The sequence below is a fragment of the Cornus florida genome, unplaced genomic scaffold, assembly GCF_030987335.1.
Source record: "Cornus florida cultivar Cherokee Brave unplaced genomic scaffold, ASM3098733v1 CherokeeBrave_3.0.0_Hap2_Chr11, whole genome shotgun sequence".
NCBI lineage: Eukaryota > Viridiplantae > Streptophyta > Magnoliopsida > Cornales > Cornaceae > Cornus > Cornus florida.
In genome coordinates this window covers 132,598,718-132,616,684 of record NW_026775581.1, presented here as the reverse complement: position 1 = coordinate 132,616,684, position 17,967 = coordinate 132,598,718, and the positions used below count along the sequence as shown (strand labels likewise).

Below are 17,967 nucleotides of genomic sequence, written 5' to 3'. Positions count from 1 at the left end.
CCTCTCTTATAAAATATATTGTAAATAAATAAAAAAATAAGTGTAAGGGCAACTTGGTCATTTTATGAATTTTTTTTTACAAGTTTTGATGGAGAGGAGGTTTGTTGAGTATACACCCAAATCTTAAGAGAGATTAAAGTAATAAATCTGAAGCGATCTACTTATGTGAGATTTATCCAAATATCAGAGAAAGTCATTGTAATTTATCCATTAAAATTTGCCACAATCTTGAATGGAAAGCATGGTTTTAGTTGAAACATGTTTAAGGCCCCTTTTTGAGGACATTGGGCCTCGTTAAGTCATTGGCCCAATTTTTCCGAAGTAGTACCACCAATTGCCGACATGCTAGAGTTTTTCGGGTAATAATTCCAAGGCACCTAGTTTTGGTCCTGTGTAAGAGAAAGTTTTTGGCCCAACGAAGCTAAAGCAGGCCCATTTTGTGATTTGACTACACCAAACCCTGGCCCAGATCGCAACCCGCAAACCCACAAAAACTCCCTTTCTGGTTCTTGAAGTTTCAGATGAGAGAGAGAACAGAAACGATGGAAGCCATGGAAGACAAGCCGAAGGTACTGATTCTCTACGCGTCTCAAACCGGAAATGCGTTGGACGCATCCGAACGCATAGGTCGCGAAGCCGAGCGCAGAGGCTGCCCCGTCGTTCTCCTTTCCATGGACGACTTTGATGCCGTAAGTCAATCTCTTTTATAGTTTCAATCAAACTCATGTCTATTTCTCTCTTTTCAATCTCCGTTTGGCTGCTGGGAAAAAAAAAAAAAATCTATGTAATTGACTGAACATAAAAACATGTTAATTGTTGCAATTTCAGAATTCATTACCATATGTGGAGACTGTGGTTTTTGTTGTTTCCACCACTGGCCAAGGAGACACGCCTGATTCCATGAAGGTTTCTTTTTTGAATGCATATCAATTGATACAGATTCTATATATGTGTGTGGATTTTTCTGATTCTAATTTATGTATTGTAGGTGTTTTGGAGGTTTCTTTTGCAACGAAATATTAGTCAACAATGGCTGGAGGGAGTTCACTATGCTGTGTTTGGATTGGGTCATTCTGGTTACCAGAAATATAATGTAATAAAGGAATTACGGTACTTCTTTTCTCTCTAGATAAACTACTGACATCTGTAGGCTGTTATGTTCTTGTTTATTCATTTTATGACATCTAATATATGATTAAGCTCATACTTTATCATCTGCAGGCTGTTCTGTTCTTGTTTATCTGTAGGCTGTTATGTTCTTCTTTTCTTTATTGTTTGAATATTCAAGAAATACTTTGTCTAGAATTCGTTTTTATTCTTAAATTTGGGGAAGTCTTCGATTTTAGACTTGAGTGAAAAATCCTTTTCTTTATGGTTTGAATCTTCAAGAATTACTTTGTCTGGAATTTGTTTTTTTTATTCTTAAATCCGGGAAACTTCTTTGAAAATTAAAATAATGTTGTCTAATTAATGCAAGTGGTGAAATAGATTCCGCTTGTTGTTACACATTCAAAGGAGATCTTATTGTAAATTTGATTTTGAAGGTAATGGATTATAGAAACCAGAAATTATCAAAATCATGAGACTGAGTGCAGCAGTTTGACGGATATCAATTTTATTTGCCATAACAATTGCAACAAAAACCATGTTTGGGCAAAATAGGCTTGTATTCTACGTTGGAAAACAATGCCATAGGGTTCACAAAATGAGACTGAAATATTTAGGAGAAGTCCCTTACTGACAAGATACTGGCCTTGTTAGTTTATTTATTTATTTATTTGTCCTTCTCTTTTCCCCGCCCCACCCACCAACCCAAACAAATAAAGTTCCTGTTGCTAGTTCATATGATCAGGGAACCCAAGAATGTGGTCACTGACCATGTAATGTTAGATTATGATCCTGGAGTTTTTAAGGATGTAATTTATCTATCAAACGCGACTTCTGTTAAAGATTAAGGTGGCTCAATGTTGCACAAGTGGCATGATGTTTCTAGGGGTTATAGTCCACATTTATTCAATGTTGTAATGGTTCATTTATTTTTTAAAACATGTATCAATAATTTGATTATTTTGGCACTCAATAGAATGCCAAATCACTGAAAACTTGAGTTGTGTCACTCAGAAGTTAAAGTTAAAAAGCAAAAGATCAAAATTGAGGTTTTTTAAAGTGTTGAAGAATGATGCAATGCTATTTCACCTGAATGGAAATTTGTTGTTTATGCGTTGTCCAATATTTTCCCCATAAATTTGGAGTTTCCTGGATACTAGTTGATCTCCAAGTGTGATATGGATCTTGTACATTAGTGGGATAATGATATGTTTTCTAAATGCTTTTTTTTTTTTTTTCTGCTTTGTTTTCTAAATGTTTTTGGTTATAGGTTTAAGCTTCTAAATGGAATTGTGAAAATTAGGATATTATATTCTCAAGTAAAAAAAATCAAGAAAAGCAGTATTTTTAATTTGATTTGCTGTCTGTGGGTGTCAATGTTAAAATGTTCTAGAAAAGTCATATTGTAGGGTTGTAAAGTGTCTTCAATGGAGTTGCAAATAAGAATTTGAAATTTCATTTCATTTGGGGAAACTAGCCCTGAAATGCTAGAAAATACTTTGGTAACCTCACCCACTCTCTTTCACCCCTCCTTCAAGGAGTTAATCTGGTTATCTATTTGTTTCTATTTTATCTTTCTCCTTTTCATATCTCTGTTGTTCTATATAAATTTTCCTTTTCCTTTAAAAGTAGACAGTTTAGGATCCAGAGCCTATGGGGATCTGAACCTCAACCATTCATTTTGAAAGGCGAGGAGATACCACTAGTCAATACATCCTTGGTGAACCATTGGAATATGAGCCAGTTTCAATTTTTTTTTAAAAATCTCTTAGCAGTACTCTTCAGAAAGTTCAATTGCGATGCTAGTCATTCTTCAAGATTCCTTGTTTATGCAAGGGAGCTCCGTCCTTTTCTTTCCATCCCCTTTTGTCCTCCATCAGTTAATTTAAAATGTCAGTTAAGTTAATTCTCCGTGAGAACTCATACAGTGATGCTTTACCTGTGTTAATTATTTGGGGTCAACTGCAGATGATGGTTATTTTATGTCTTCCAATATCATGTAGATTCTAAAAGTAAATTAAAAAATAAATAATTTTCTGTCTTAATATTATACCTAATGTGCTCATGGAGATGAGCCATGACTTATATACGCTATGAAGGTAGATAAAAACTTTTCTGGTTTTGAAAAATTTACTTGTTTGGTTTATCTCATTGCCAGACGGTTTACCATCCCAGGCTAATTTGAAATGATTGCATCATTTGTCTTGCACAATGTCCATTTGCCTCCATGATCTGGGTCATTCCTTATTTAGGATCTGTTTCTCATGGATGATGTCCCAAGCTATTGGATGACTATAGCTGTATTGATGCAAAAGAGCCTCAGAATGATAGAAACAAAAGAATCCTTGAAGAGGAGGAGGTAGATGTAGATGTCTTGTAGGCTTATGTTCTTTACATAATTTAAATTTAAAGCCCTTGAGGATTTAAGGGGCTCCAAGAGTCTGTTATCTATTTGGTTTCTCATTGCTCATTGCTTTTTGGTGATCATATGTTACACAGTTTAAAGGGTGCCATATTTAGATTTCGTTGGTCATAGCCTTGTATCTGTTTGTAGATAATTGGTGGTTACCTTGTATGGGTCTCCAGTCTCATGTTTTTGGCATCAAAAGTACAGCTCGTTCATGTTCCTCTTATTGTTACTTTCACCGTGAATTAATTCGTTTGACAGTTCATGATGATTCCATGTCTTAGTAATATTCAATATAAATTTGAGTTGTTTGTCAAATTGAATGTTTCCATGTCTTAGTAACATTCAATATAAATTTGAGTCGTTTGTCAAATTGAATGTTAAATGTCTAAATTTCTTTGATTGTGCCTGAACATATATGCCACGTGACTGTAGCATGCTGCCAAGTTTTCATACAATACAGTAACTGTGCAATTCTAGATGAAATAAATAGTTAGTTATCAATATACTTCACTTGGAACTTACTTTTGTCTTTGCAATTACAGTTTGTTGCTAAGAAGCTTGACAAGAGACTTTCAGATCTTGGGGCAATGGCAATAATTGAAAGAGGTCTTGGGGATGATCAGCACCCTTCAGGGTATGGTTATGGCTTAAAGCATGGATAATAAAATGTAATGAATATAGCTTACTTAAAAAAACTAGAAATAACAAATAGTTACATGATCTGTCAGGAAGATCTGAGGTCATGGTTGTTGAAATTTGGTTTCTATTTTATGTCCAGTGGCTTCATTTGTTAGCGGATTTATATTTCAAGCATGTTGCTCCTTAGCTGACAAAAAAAATAAGTAGATGTACATAGCTTTTACATTATGTAGAGCAAGGTCTGCGAACTTATTCATTAAAGTTGATATTCAGGGATTGTTGTTCTTCTACTAACGTTGTTTATTAAAATGGTGACTTGGGAGCTGAAAATAAAGGGCGAGCCTTGGTGCAACGGTAAGGTTGCTCCATTGTGACCTGGAAGTGACGGGTTTGAAAGAAGGAAACAGCCTCTCTGCACGCAGAGATAAGGCTGCGTACATCTAACCCTCCCTAGAATCCGCAATGGCGGGATCCCCGTGCACTAGTTTTGCCCTTTTACTTGGGTGCTGGAACATCTATATGGCATGAGCATATTTTAGTTATTTTTTTATTTTACTATCTTTGCCTTTTGTTTTTGTTTTTAGTGCATAGTATTTATTTATACTTTGTAACACTGAAGATAATTTATTGCTAATTTTCCCATTGGTAGAATAATTTCCTGTTTACGTATAAATAAAGAGACTAATGATTTTCAATTTACCATTAATAAGGAAGGGCAGACTAAAAGGGATGGAATCCATAGAACCAGAATAGGTTGGGTGAGGTGAGAAGTGCTTCCCGGAAGTGTTGTGGGTTCACACACTATTCAAGTAGAGAGAATATATATTCTATGGGTGGTCATGATATATGGTTTATTGGGCTAGGATTGTGGTTTTAGAAACAGCACAACCATGAAATGAGTTATATAAAAATGTTGAGGTCAATAAGCGAAGAGGAAGCTTAAACAGAAAATGCATTCTTTAGAAATTGGAGGTTGCATCAATTTAGTACAAGATGCTTTTTGATTTGTTGCCGTGGCAGGCAGACAGTTGCTTTTTGATTTGTTGTTCATCACTGTAATCTATAGACTTTTCTTTTATTGTTTGCAGTGGCTTGGATTAACATTGAATCTATCTTGAACCAATGTTGGGCTTCTTTAGTTGAAGTTTTCTTTCACTTGCTGACTTTTTTGACATGTTCCCGTGTGTATTTAGTCATTTGATTATTATTATTTTTATTTGTTTGTAATTGTTATAGAAGCTCCTATTTGCCTTTTTATTATGAAAATTTTGTTTTATTTAGTTTAACTGAGTTTGGTCTTTTTCTATCGTTAATTTGAAATTGCATTAAATTGACTGAAGCATTAGTTTCCATACCCAGTTATGAAGGTGCTCTAGATCCTTGGATGTCCTCCTTGTGGAAAATGTTGCATCAGAAGAATCCCTTATTCTTCCCGAAAGGTACAGACGTTTTGATTCCAGATGTGAAATTAATGGATCAACCCAAAATTCAAATCACATATCATGACGTCGACAAGGTTCTGTCACAATTTTCAGCTAACACAGGTAAATTAGTTGTTTAAACATCTATACTTGATAAGTTAACGTTTACCTTAATGTAAAGTTCCATATTATCGTCATTCCTTGTTGCTTATTCACAAGTTTTGGTGAAAAGTGAATCACTAAAATAAATATCTCAAAAGAAAGGCACTTTTTTGTGCTCCACCTGTGAATTAATGAATTTGCATAACTTCTTGGCTCACTGTATGCCATAAGATTGTGGTCCCAACATTCAGGAGAAATGTTTGGATACTCTGTAATCTCCCCATTTTCAGTATTGTGAATGATACCTGCAAAAATCTTTTCCTTGGTTTAGTTTTTGTATTCCTCTTAGGGGTGCATACGGTTCGGTTCGGTACGGTTCCAGCTGGAACCAGAACCGGAACCGATCTTAACGGTTCCTTAAAAATGGAACCGGAACCGAACCGTTGAGATCTGGAACTGGACCGAACCGAACCAGCATTCACGGTTCGGTTCCAAGGAACCGTGACTGTCTGAAACAATTTCCTCATGAGCTTCGCAAATTTCCGGCCACGGTCCACCCCTCTTCCTTTCCAAGGCTTGATATGAAAGGTCATTCGCAAAAAAAAAAAAAAAAAAAAGAAAAAAAAAAAGAAGAAGAAATATATGAGTTTCGATTACAAAACAAGAATTACAGACCTTGATATATATATATGCATGCACAAAAAAAAGATTACACTTGATTTTAGTTTGCAAAACAAGAATTACTGACCTTGATTAGTTGATTTAGAAAAAAAATTAAAACAAGACCCATACATACAAGTTAGCAGTTGCACAGAGAGAGGGGGGCAAGCTTGAGAGTTGAGAGACAGCGGCTGAAGCTTGCGAATGGCGAACCTGAACTGGAGCAGCGGGTGATGGAAACTGAAAGATATGGGTTTTGATTTTTTGAACAATCTTGAAATGATATGCTGATATGGGTTTTGAACTTTTGATTCTTGCAGATAGATCTGAAATATATGGGTTTTGAACTTCTGATGCTTGTAGATTTTGTAGATCTGAAATATATGGGTTTTGAACTTCTGATTCTTGTAGATTTTGTAGTTCGCAGTTGCAGAGAGAGAGAGAGAGAGAGAGAGAGAGGGCAAGTTCAGAGTCGAGAACGAGAATAGAGATGGAGGCGCTTGGGGAGGCTGAAATGATTTGCCCTAAAAATATTTTGTTTTAAAGGATTATAAATTAGAGTTACTAATATTAATAATATAATCAAATATATATAATATATATATTACGGTTCGGTTTGGTTCTGGAACCGAACTGAATCTCAACGGTTCCTCATTTTAGGAACCGGAACCGTGAGAACTTGGTTCTCATGGTTCCAGTTCCACGGTTCTTTTGTGCACCCCTAATTCCTCTTGGTTGATTATGGTTATGGCTCTTTTTGTTAGAAATAAAAGTATGAGATAAAGACTTCATAGGGAGGAAAATATGTGTTAGAGAGATACAATGATAGGATAAGAATTTATCATAAACATCTTATTTCAATAGGACCTCTTTCATTTATTGAATCTTAGTTTCTGAAAGACCAGAATTCATGTCTTCAAAGCCATACTTCACTCAAAACTCCAGTGATTAGAACTATGGATCTTATCAAAATCCAATCTATCACCCTTTGTTCGACCATATAGAAGAGCTCACATATCGAGAATATTGGCATCCCTTTTTCCAAATTGCCTATGACATGTCTTCTTGATCCTTGAGGAGCCATGATATACCCTTTGCCTTGGATTGCTCAAGGAACATCCACATCCGGACAATGGATTTTGCAACTTGGCATGAGTTGAGGTGAACATGTTAAACACTGATGACTACACCTACGCATGTAAAATAACTTTTCTGTATTTACTAATTAGGCCATTTGGTAAGCATGCATGGCAAATGTATAGCTCCAAATTTTCATTCAACTTATACGAAACAATAAACCTTCATTTTTGGAGAACTTTTGGATGGTAATTTTCCTTAGAAGTACAATCTGGCATTTTTAACTCCAGAAGCCTTTCAATCAATTGAAACTTAAATGTTTGTACTGGTCGAACAAAAAACACAGATAAAGAGAATTTAATTACAATCTGACATTTTTAACTCCAGAAGCCTGTCAGCTTTGGAGAACTTTTGGATGGTAATTTTCCGTAGAAGTACAATCTGAAAATTTTAACTCCAGAAGTCTTTAAAGAGATCTAGTTACAGCCACTTCTCATCAAATTTACAAACCTTTGTGTTGATGAGAAATTAAGAATGAAACAACACAAGGATATACGTGGTGCGGCCACTACGGCCTACATCCACGGTACACAAAGCCCAAAGGGATACATCCCTTTTATTATATGTTCGCTTAATTTTGTTTAAAATGACCACTTCTATTTATAGGTGAAAGAATACAAGTGATAAATATGAAAATATATTGATGGAGGATTCCTAAAATCAATCCCATAGATCACTCATATCAATACTCAGTCCAGATTGTGTGTATTCAGTATTGAACCAAACTTCCATTAAGTTATAATTCAGTTATATTGCAGTTCAGCTTATTGTGTTACTAAGCCAATGTTAGTTTGTGAAGCAGGAATCTTCAGATATTGATTTGTTTACGAAAAAATGTTTCTTGTGGTTGTCCCAGATCTGAAGTCTATTCAGATGCAGATTGAGAGAGCTCGCTCAATGTACCCTGGAAAAATTTCTCGTGACAAGAATAGGCCTGATTGCTTTTTAAAAATGGTAGTGAAATCATTGCCACTACAGTATTTGCCAAATATATTGTTGTATCAGTCAATACGATGGCAGTGCAATGTGTTACATAACTGTTTGTTAATGTCTGAAGTTCTAATATGTGCACTACTTTGAATTTGAAGCACTTTCATCTGTAATTCATTCAAACTCACTGATGTAGGTCAAGAATTATCCATTAACTAGAGCAGGCTGTGGGAAAGATGTGCGCCACTTTGAATTTGAAGCTCTTTCATCAGTAAGTCTAAAATTATTGTCTTCATCATGAGATCAAGTCTACCATACCATGAATGTAATCACTTCACTTACTCATTCTGAATTTGATGTGTCGCAATCTATCTTTTTGAGGTTATTGAATATGAAGTTGGCGATAGTCTTGAGGTTCTTCCTGGTCAAAGTCCTGCTGCAGTTGATGCTTTCATGCAGCGTTGTAATTTGAACCCTGATTCATACATCACAGTACGTATTTGTCTTCCATCATTTCACGTCTATTGCTCCTTGGATGTTTCTAAAATGTAGGGTCTTTCATTGAATGATACTTGATTTATCCCCAAATAGGTATTTACATTGTATAAATGTGTCTTTATGAGGGTTAGCATTGATTAGATGTTGTACAACTACTATAGAAACTCGCGGATATCTTTCACCATACTTATGTGCTGTGAAATTACTGAGATGGTTTGATTATGTGTAATAAATGCCAATTACTGCACCAATAAGATTGGACTGATATGCTGCCTAGATAAAGGTGTTTTGAGGACATTAGGAAGGCTTAGAAGTGAGTGCCGTTTCCTGGTTCAGCGGTTAATCACTTTAGCATTAGTGCCATTGACGCGTGATTGAATCTTGGAGCAGCCTCTTTATGAAATACCAAATGTTAGGTCAGTTTCGAGTCCTCCCCTATAGGAAGGCTTAAAATACCAAATACCAAATACCAAATGCTGGACCAGAACTGGGTAATGTCCCTTAGGAAGGCTTAAAAGTCAGCTGCAGAGGTGGTCAGAATTCAGAGTAGACAATTGTCTTAGAAAACATGACCTTGTGTAAAGTGGACTGGCAACAATTTTTTTAAAAAAGAAAAAAATATGAAACTAACCCTAAATAGTTGGGCTGTTGACTTTAATAAAATGACACTAATGCTTTTATGATACCTCTTTTCTGTCTCATTAGGTGATTTATCCCTAAAATTGGTGCAACCTATGCTAACATCTATATTTTTATGCATCGTAATAGTTATTTAGATTATGTATGTTGTTTTTACTGCTTACACTAAAATGGTGCTAATATCATGTTCAAATCATAGCTGCAGTTTAATTTTGAATTATTGTCATCACTGATGGAAAATATATTTCTTTTTATTATATATATATATATTTCAGGTTCATCCTAGGGGTACAGAGAGTCACCTTGTCAATTCTAAAGTCCCCATTAAATTAAAAACTTTCGTGGAACTGACAATGGATGTTGCATCAGCTTCCCCGAGACGCTATTTCTTTGAGGTAGGAAACCCTAATATTTTATTTTGTTTGGTTTCTCTGTTGTGACATATCTGAAGCGAATTATTTAGCTTTTGTCATTTGACATGTTTTGATTCCTTTGTTTTGCTTGTCATAACATTTGAGCACTGATTTATTTTGTTTATCAAGTAAGTGGGTTTTAGATGGATTGCAGTGTCCATGCATCAATTGGAAAAGGAAACACATGATACTGACACAGGAGTACTCATAACCTTCTTGAACTTGGCATTGATATATCGGTTATAAATCTTGTTAACAAGTAACTTGTTTAAATTTTATGGTAATCCATCTTGGTGTGCTGGGTTTTGTGCTTGGACAAGATGATTTGGAAACTTTACTTATAAACTGCTGATGTGTTAGGAATTCTAATATGTGAAATGTGTTCCCAACCCTCGAGAATTTGGTTAACCTTGTTTTGTTGAACTACACACTCAGTCTATGGCTAAGTACGGATATGGACATGGGATACGGGTACGACTCTATACGACGATAAGACAAATCTAAAAAATAGGACACACAAACGGCCAGAATATGACAATAATATAAACATATACATACTATTTTGTTTATTAAATAATGAGTTTTACTTCATACTTAATTTATCCACAATACCATGAATGTAATCACTAATTTGTTCATAAACTAGGGTACTTGGAATTTGATTTCTTATTTAAAAAGCTATTATTAGTTTTCTGTTAACCCTTAATACATTATAAAATTGCATTGGAACCCCATTTTTTTAAATAAAAAATTGCAAACCTGCCCCGCTGCGTCTCGAAAGTGTCATTTCCAAGTCCAAAATAAAATGATACACTCTCTAGGACACTCCGTAGCCATGTCCAAACCACTATGGCACCCCCTAGAGGAGTTCCGTGCTTTCTAGGTCAAAAGTTGCTTTTATGCACTCAACAAAATTGTTAATATACTACTGGTCTACCTTTGTTCTAGTGAATTTGGGTCTTAACTCCCAAGCTTTGGGTTAAGGTTTCAAGACCGGTAGAGAGAGAAGGAAGGGAAAAAAAAAAAATTAATATACTTCAATCTTTCAACAATTGATGTGATGTGGAGTCGTGTGACTAAGCTGATTCTTCTATTGCAGTCTGGCTCTCGTTGACTTATTTTAGTACCGGTGATCTATTGTCTATCTCACCCCTTTCCGTTTTCTTTTTAATAATATTTTTCCTTTTTGGTGAACCAGTGATATCACAGATAAGGTCCTTTTTTTTTTTTTTTTTTTTTGGGGGTGGGCCAGGTTTGGGCATAGTCCCCCTTGGTCCAACAGCAGTTTTGCCCGTGTGTCCTGCACACCAATTTTAAGTTACTGTCCTAGTCTGGTGATCTATTGTCTACCTCATCCCTTCCCATCTTCTTTTTAATGTTTTTCCATTTTCTTTTTATTATATATTATTATTTTCCCCCCGGGGGGGGAGGGGTGGTGATTCTAAGTTGGGATGTCTGTCCTACTTATCATAGGAAAGTAATCTAACTTTTATTTAATTATTTCTAAGTTTAATATTATATGACACAGCAGAAGTATAATTTACTATTAAAAGTATGAATACTTGAAGAAGCCACTAATTTTCTTACCAGATTATAGGAATACCTAAACGTCTGGTAGCAAATGCACAGTTGTTTTACCTGTGTTACTGGACTATATATAGAGCTGCAACTTGAGTAGATTGGGCTATGAATGACCCACGTGCTCAACGAGTGGGTTGAATAAAATGCGTACACAAATCCAACCCAAAGTTACCTAGCTCAGACTCAGAGGCACCTCAATTGGTGCTCGTTACTCCGGAATAGTCTAGGCTGAGTGGCGCTACTTGCTTTTTTTGCTAATGTATATTTTGCTTACTTGGCAGTTTTAAATGCCTCTTATCACATTTTTTCCATTGATTGGACAAACCCTAGAAGGCTAAAACAAAGACTAAAGCAGACCATGCTGAATTAACTTCTAATAATGAAAAATAATTTAAAGTATTAAGAGGAAATGATTTTTTGCATTAGTAGAATAATTTTAGTAGAACCACAATTTCACAGAGCATTTCTAAACCTCATATCACTAAGATGCTAGTGGTATAAACAGATTTGGCGGGATTCCATTAATGTCTTACATATGCAGGCATATTTTTGCTACAAAATAGATAAAATCGGTGGGGTTCCATTAATGTCCTACATATGCTGGCATATTTTTGCTACAAAATAGATAAGTATTCTGGTTAAGGTCCCAACCCAAGCTTGCATTGAAGTTTAAATCGTTGAACACAAGCACAGTCAACTGGTCGAGTTTGGGTTCTGGTTGTGCTGTGCAGCCTTTGATAATCAAATTGCAGCTTGAACTATATCTCTCATCACATATGTTACTCGATTTGATGAATATGGTCTCAGAGCTGGGAAAAACTGTAACAATGCAAGTTTTGGTTATAATGAATACTTGATTTCTGAGAAAAAAAAAAAAAAAAAAAAAAAAAAAAAAAAAAAAAAAAAAAAAAAAAAAAAAAAAAACTATTTTATACATTTCCTTAATAAATTTCACTTGTCTGACATAAAAATAAAGGAAATATACATTCCATTCCTACATGTGTTAGTGCTCCATGCTATCCAAATTGTTACTGTCCTGCTTTTGTTTCAAGACTGATGATGCTAGAAGGCTTATAATTGATGAGCCATTCTGTATAATGATTCTTCCAGGTCATGAGTTTTTTTGCCAGTGCTGAACATGAAAAGGAAAGGCTTCAATATTTTACCTCTCCTGAAGGAAGAGATGATTTATACCAATACAACCAGAAGGAACGAAGAACTGTTTTGGAGGTGATAAAATTATTTGAACTATAGTTGTTGTGTGGTTTGCTTTGTGCCCCATTGGATACATATCTACATGTGCTTTCTGATTATTCATGGAAGTTAAGTGTGTGATCACTTAAAATATAAAGAACATAAGCCAGATAATAGAATGGAAGATCTTAATATATAAACAATAGTAATACGAGTGCTTCAGCACTCAGCAGATATGGATTTTTTCCCCCTAAATAAAATAAATAAAAAAAAAACTAATACAGTACTTCATTATATGATTTGTATATAATACAAGTACTAATGTAGTACTTCATTATATGATTTATATTATATCGGTCTGTGTAGCATCATTTACATCCAAAGACGTAGGCCGCCCTTAGGCAACGTCATACTGTCAGATATAACGAGAGTCATACTTGATTAGTGTGCCTTGCAACTATTCTGCTGAACCAAGTTATTATTATATAGAAAAAATAATTCTGACTAGAATGTTATTGATAATCCTTTGAAGCCTAAAGGAATATTTTACCTGACTCTTCATCAATATCCAAAGCAGGAGTGAAATGATTGCTCTTCTTCATCACAAAGTTTATTTATATTAATTAATCTTTTTATTCAGATGGTGTTAGTATTTGATCAAAGAATGCTAGTAATTAGTAGATGAGCCTTGTTGACAAGCTTTTAACAGTAATCTGGTGTGTTCTTAAATATCTTTTTAGTTGTAAAAATGTCTAGAGCCTGCTAGAAAAAAGTCCAAACTTGCAAAATTTGCCCTTCCTTTTTCCTATTTCTGTAAGTAATTCTTTTCTAATTCATTCATTATTTATTGACCCTTTTTTCCCATCGGTTGAACCATTGGCCTTTGATCCATTCTGGTTCAATGGACGCTCTGGGTCACTCTACATAAACATGAACTACTTGGTGCTTTGCTCCTACATGATTAATTGTGTAATTGTTATGTTATTACCTTGTATGAATAGAACCTGGTGGATGCCTATTTACTGATTCATTAATGCAGTTCCATAGGTGCTAAAGAAAAATGCTTGCACGTTCGGTGGTAGTTTATCACATTAAGCTGAGTGAAATAAATATTTCTAAAATTTTCATATTTCTTTTACTTGCGCGCATGAATTTTCTCTTATCCTATAATGAATTGATATTCTTTCCACTGTAGGTACTGGAGGATTTCCCTTCCGTGCAAATGCCATTTGAATGGCTGGTGCAGCTGGTCCCTCCATTAAAAACAAGGGCATTCTCCATTTCTTCTTCTCATTCTGCTCACCCCAATCAAGTACACTTAACTGTAGACGTCGTGTCGTGGACAACACCTTTTAAGAGGAAGCGAACTGGTCTTTGCTCAGCATGGCTAGCTGGACTCGATCCTAAGCAAGGTATAAGGCTGATTTCAAATTTTTTTTCTTTTTTTTTTTCTTAGTTGGTATTCAAACACACATGTCTCCACTGAGGTTTGAACCCTTGACCACCCTTTGGGAAGTAATAGCCTGTTACCGCTAGGCCACTGGCCCATAGGTGGTTTTATTTCAAAATTAATATCCATGAAGCAACTATCATCATCACCTCCTGTAATGTGCTTACTATTCATTCGTATTTGGCAGGAGTTAATATACCAGCATGGTTTTGCAAAGGCTCCCTTCATGTCCCACCACCGTCTCTCCCCCTCATTCTTATTGGACCCGGAACCGGTTGTGCACCTTTTCGCGGATTTGTGGAGGAAAGAGCCCTTCAAAGTAAAACTTGTTCAACTGCTCCAGTTCTTTTCTTCTTTGGTTGCCGAAATGAGGAAAACAACTTCTTATACAGAGATTTTTGGTTGTCCCATGCACACAATGGAGGGGTACTCTCAGAACATAAAGGTGGAGGCTTTTATGTTGCTTTCTCCAGGGACCAGCGGCAGAAGGTCTATGTACAACATAAGATGAGAGAACATAGCAAGAAGGTTTGGGGTATGCTGAGTGATGGGGCTGCTGTATATGTTGCAGGTTCTTCAACTAAAATGCCCTCAGACGTATTGTCAGCCTTTGAGGAAATTATATCTAAAGAAAGTGGGGTTCCGAGGGAAGCTGCTGTGAGGTGGCTAAGGGTGCTGGAAAGGGCCGGGAAGTATCATGTTGAAGCTTGGTCTTGAGCTCTGCTCGGTTCTTCGTTTCTAGTGGCAATTCTGGTAGAGGAAATCACACAAGCAGCCATGTTGTGAAGGTACTAAAAAAAATGTAAACTGATCAATCAAACAATTTTCATATTGTGTGTAATCTTTGTTCAATATATAGCAATAGAACCTAGGAACGAGGTTCTGTAAGAGGCTTATGTACCTACTGAGTCTAAGACCATACCATAAACACCTAGGGCTGCAACCTAGGCCTGCCCAACCCAGCCCAGTCCCAACCCAGCCTCAATCCGAATCGGGTTGGGTTGGGCCAACCCGAATTAAACTTATGATCATAACCCGGACCGAATATTTTCGGGCGGGTTGGGTCGGGTTGACGGGTTGAGTTTTTTTATTTTCATTTTTTTTTGGAAATTTATATATAATATATTATATTATATATATATATATATATAATATTATATTAATATAATATAATATAATATATATAAAATTTTATATATTAAAGCAAAATATTTTTAGGGCAAATCACTTCAGCCTCCCCTGTCGCCTCCATCTCCATTCTCTCTGAACCCTCTCTCTCTCTCTCTCTCTCTCTCCAACTGTAAATTACAAAATCTACAAGAATCATCAGAAGTTCAAAACCTATATTTCAGTTTTATCTATCTGTCTGTAAGAATCAAAAGTTCAAAACCTATATTTCAGTTTTATCTATCTGTCTGTAAGAATCAAAAGTTCAAAACCCACGGCATATCATTTCAGATTGTTCAAAAAATCAAAACCAGATCGGCATATCAGTTCAGATTGTTCAAAAAATAAAAACCCAGATCTTTTAGTTTCCATCGCCCGCTGTTCCAGTTCGGGTTTGCTGCTCGCAAGCTTCAGCCGCTGTCTCTCAACTCTCAAGCTTACCCGCTCTCTGTTTGGAAAAAAAGGAATTTTATTTCCTCTTTGTCGACAAATTACAAGTTGCAGAAAGTGGGAAGATTTGTGTTGACGGATCTGGTGATATTCTCGTCTATCCGGCAGAGGTCGCCGTCTCTGGAGGCTTTCCTGGCACCGGTGGAGTCGCCGCTGTCTCTCAACTCTCAAGCGGCAGAGAGAGAAAGAGAAAGAAGAGAGAGAAAAAGAAGAGAGAGGAGAGAGAAAGGAAGAAAAAAAAAAAAAAAAAAAATTGGGTTTCGGGTTTAGCCCGAGCCCAACCCGAATATGCCTGGGTTTTGACAAAACCCAACCCGAACATGAACCCGATTTGGGAATTTAAAACCCAATTTTCAAAATTACGGGTTGGGCTTGGGTTGGGCTGGGTTAGCCCGCCCAAGTTGCAGCCCTATAAACACCTCATGCGGCCTCGAGGCTGGTAATTGGAAAAACTGGACATAGGAGAAGAAATCTTGGAATCTTGAAATGTCAATTCAATGTAGCTACTATGAAATGTAAATTACAGGAATGTTATGTTTGGGAGCACTGAATCGGTGCTTTCGATTTGGGATTGGAGGAAGTTTTAGTTTAAATTTTGTACTAAATTTTTTTCATTCCCAAATTCAAGGCAAAATGTTGTACTAAATTTTTTTCAATCTTAAATCCGGTGCTGCCATAGCAGAAGAAATTTTCTAAATTAGAAATATTGGAGCCATTTAATGTAGGGTAAAGTGCAAAAGAAAACTTGTTATACCCTATGAATGTGCAAAAAATGCTCCTGCAATTTAGCATGTGTATATAAATTCTCAATACTTGAAAATTTGTGCAAATTGCCCTCATCGATAATTTTGACTCGAACATTTTTATAAAAACTCCAAAATTTCCTTAATAAACTGTGTATATATGTGAGTTTTTTTTATTTTTATTTTAAGAACATTTTAGGTATTTTAGTCTTCAAATTGAGAAAATGTTCTTATTTGTTCAATTTGAAAACAAATGCAAGGTATGTATGTGTTTTTTTTTTTTTTTTGGGGGGGGGGGGGGGGTTGGGGTTGGGTTTATATTTGAGGTGGGGGAACTGCGAATTGAAAAAATAACTAACCTACCTAAATATTCAACTTTTAATGTAGGGATGCTTGTAAATTTAATAAGATATATATTCTTTGCCTATCCAAACACTAGAATTGTTATGGTTTTTTTTTTTTTTTTTTTTACCCTCAATATGTATAGTATTTGTTTAAAAGCTTGCCATTAAAAGTGCAATCATGCTTATTATACTAATTGTGTTTTTCTTTTATGCCTCTATATTTTCGTTTCAATAGTATAAAAAACTAGAAATGATAAGTATGGAGTGTTGTAGAGTAGAAATTAGTAGATTGAAGAAGATTTTAGAAAGAGCAGAGAATTTGTAAATGCTTAACTGGATCTAAATCTTAACCATTGATGATAATATACCACCACAACTGTTCATTAGTGAGGACAACATACTATTTAGTAATAGGTGGTAATATTTTGAACGATATGTTAATGCAACACATAATTTGTTTTTGTTTTTCTTCAATGTAAAATTAAAAATCCTTATTGTGGTTTTTATTTTATTTTTATTTAATCATTGTAAATTGGCATTAACTTTTCCCCATTGCAGTCTACTTACCTTTTAAGAAAATCACTTCGGATGCCTAAGTGGGTGGTGAGGCCCCCACAAGGCAGGCTAAAAGATAAAGAGAGCCAGGTATCAATCAACTTATTTGCTCTTGAATGGTTCGGCGAATAGTTCTGCAGAAATTCGAGGACTTTGAAAAATAAATTTACGGATTTAATGTGAATTTTGAGAAGTTTCAATTTTACCCCAACTTAAATAGATTAAATAAGGTTAATTATGTCAAAAAGTAACCAATTTAATTTAATTAAGTAAATTTTGTCCTTTATAAGTCAAATAATATAATAATAGAGTTAATATTTAATAATACTTATTTTCAATATTTATTAGTAAAGAAATAAGAAAAGGAATAACTTTTCATATTATGAATATCTAATTTTTCTCTGCTACTAAGTGTTGGGTTTAGGGTTGGAACCAATGAAGGGGCAGGAGGGCACGTGCACGTGCCCCTCCTGGCCTTCTCTATAATACATGTAGTAATTTTTTATATTTTTTCTATATATATGAAA

General features: G+C 35.3%; 1 protein-coding gene across 2 annotated transcripts; it reads left to right on the top strand.

The window, feature by feature from the left end:
• Positions 1-503: 503 nt before the first annotated feature.
• On the top strand, positions 504-15,069 carry LOC132287183 (NADPH-dependent diflavin oxidoreductase 1). Of its 2 annotated transcripts, XM_059789713.1 has the most exons (12): positions 504-689; positions 829-906; positions 989-1,093; positions 4,060-4,151; positions 5,516-5,700; positions 8,333-8,430; positions 8,603-8,677; positions 8,788-8,898; positions 9,819-9,938; positions 12,648-12,767; positions 13,927-14,143; positions 14,369-15,069. In XM_059789713.1, exons 1-12 carry the CDS (start codon positions 522-524, stop codon positions 14,896-14,898), a joined length of 1,899 nt encoding a protein of 632 aa, XP_059645696.1. In that variant the 5' UTR covers positions 504-521; the 3' UTR covers positions 14,899-15,069. The 2 variants fall into 2 exon arrangements, with proteins under 2 accessions (XP_059645696.1, XP_059645698.1); XM_059789715.1 differs by lacking the exons at positions 504-689; positions 829-906 and having other exon boundaries at positions 989-1,110.
• The last annotated feature ends 2,898 nt before the right edge of the window (positions 15,070-17,967 follow it).

Bases quoted from the DNA above. Each gene is read 5' to 3' on its own strand.
- LOC132287183 (XM_059789713.1), top strand. From the start codon at position 522: ATGAGAGAGAGAACAGAAACGATGGAAGCCATGGAAGACAAGCCGAAG. The intron at 12,768-13,926 runs GTGATAAAATTA...TTTCCACTGTAG, and splicing joins AACGAAGAACTGTTTTGGAG to GTACTGGAGGATTTCCCTTC. The intron at 14,144-14,368 runs GTATAAGGCTGA...CGTATTTGGCAG, and splicing joins TGGACTCGATCCTAAGCAAG to GAGTTAATATACCAGCATGG.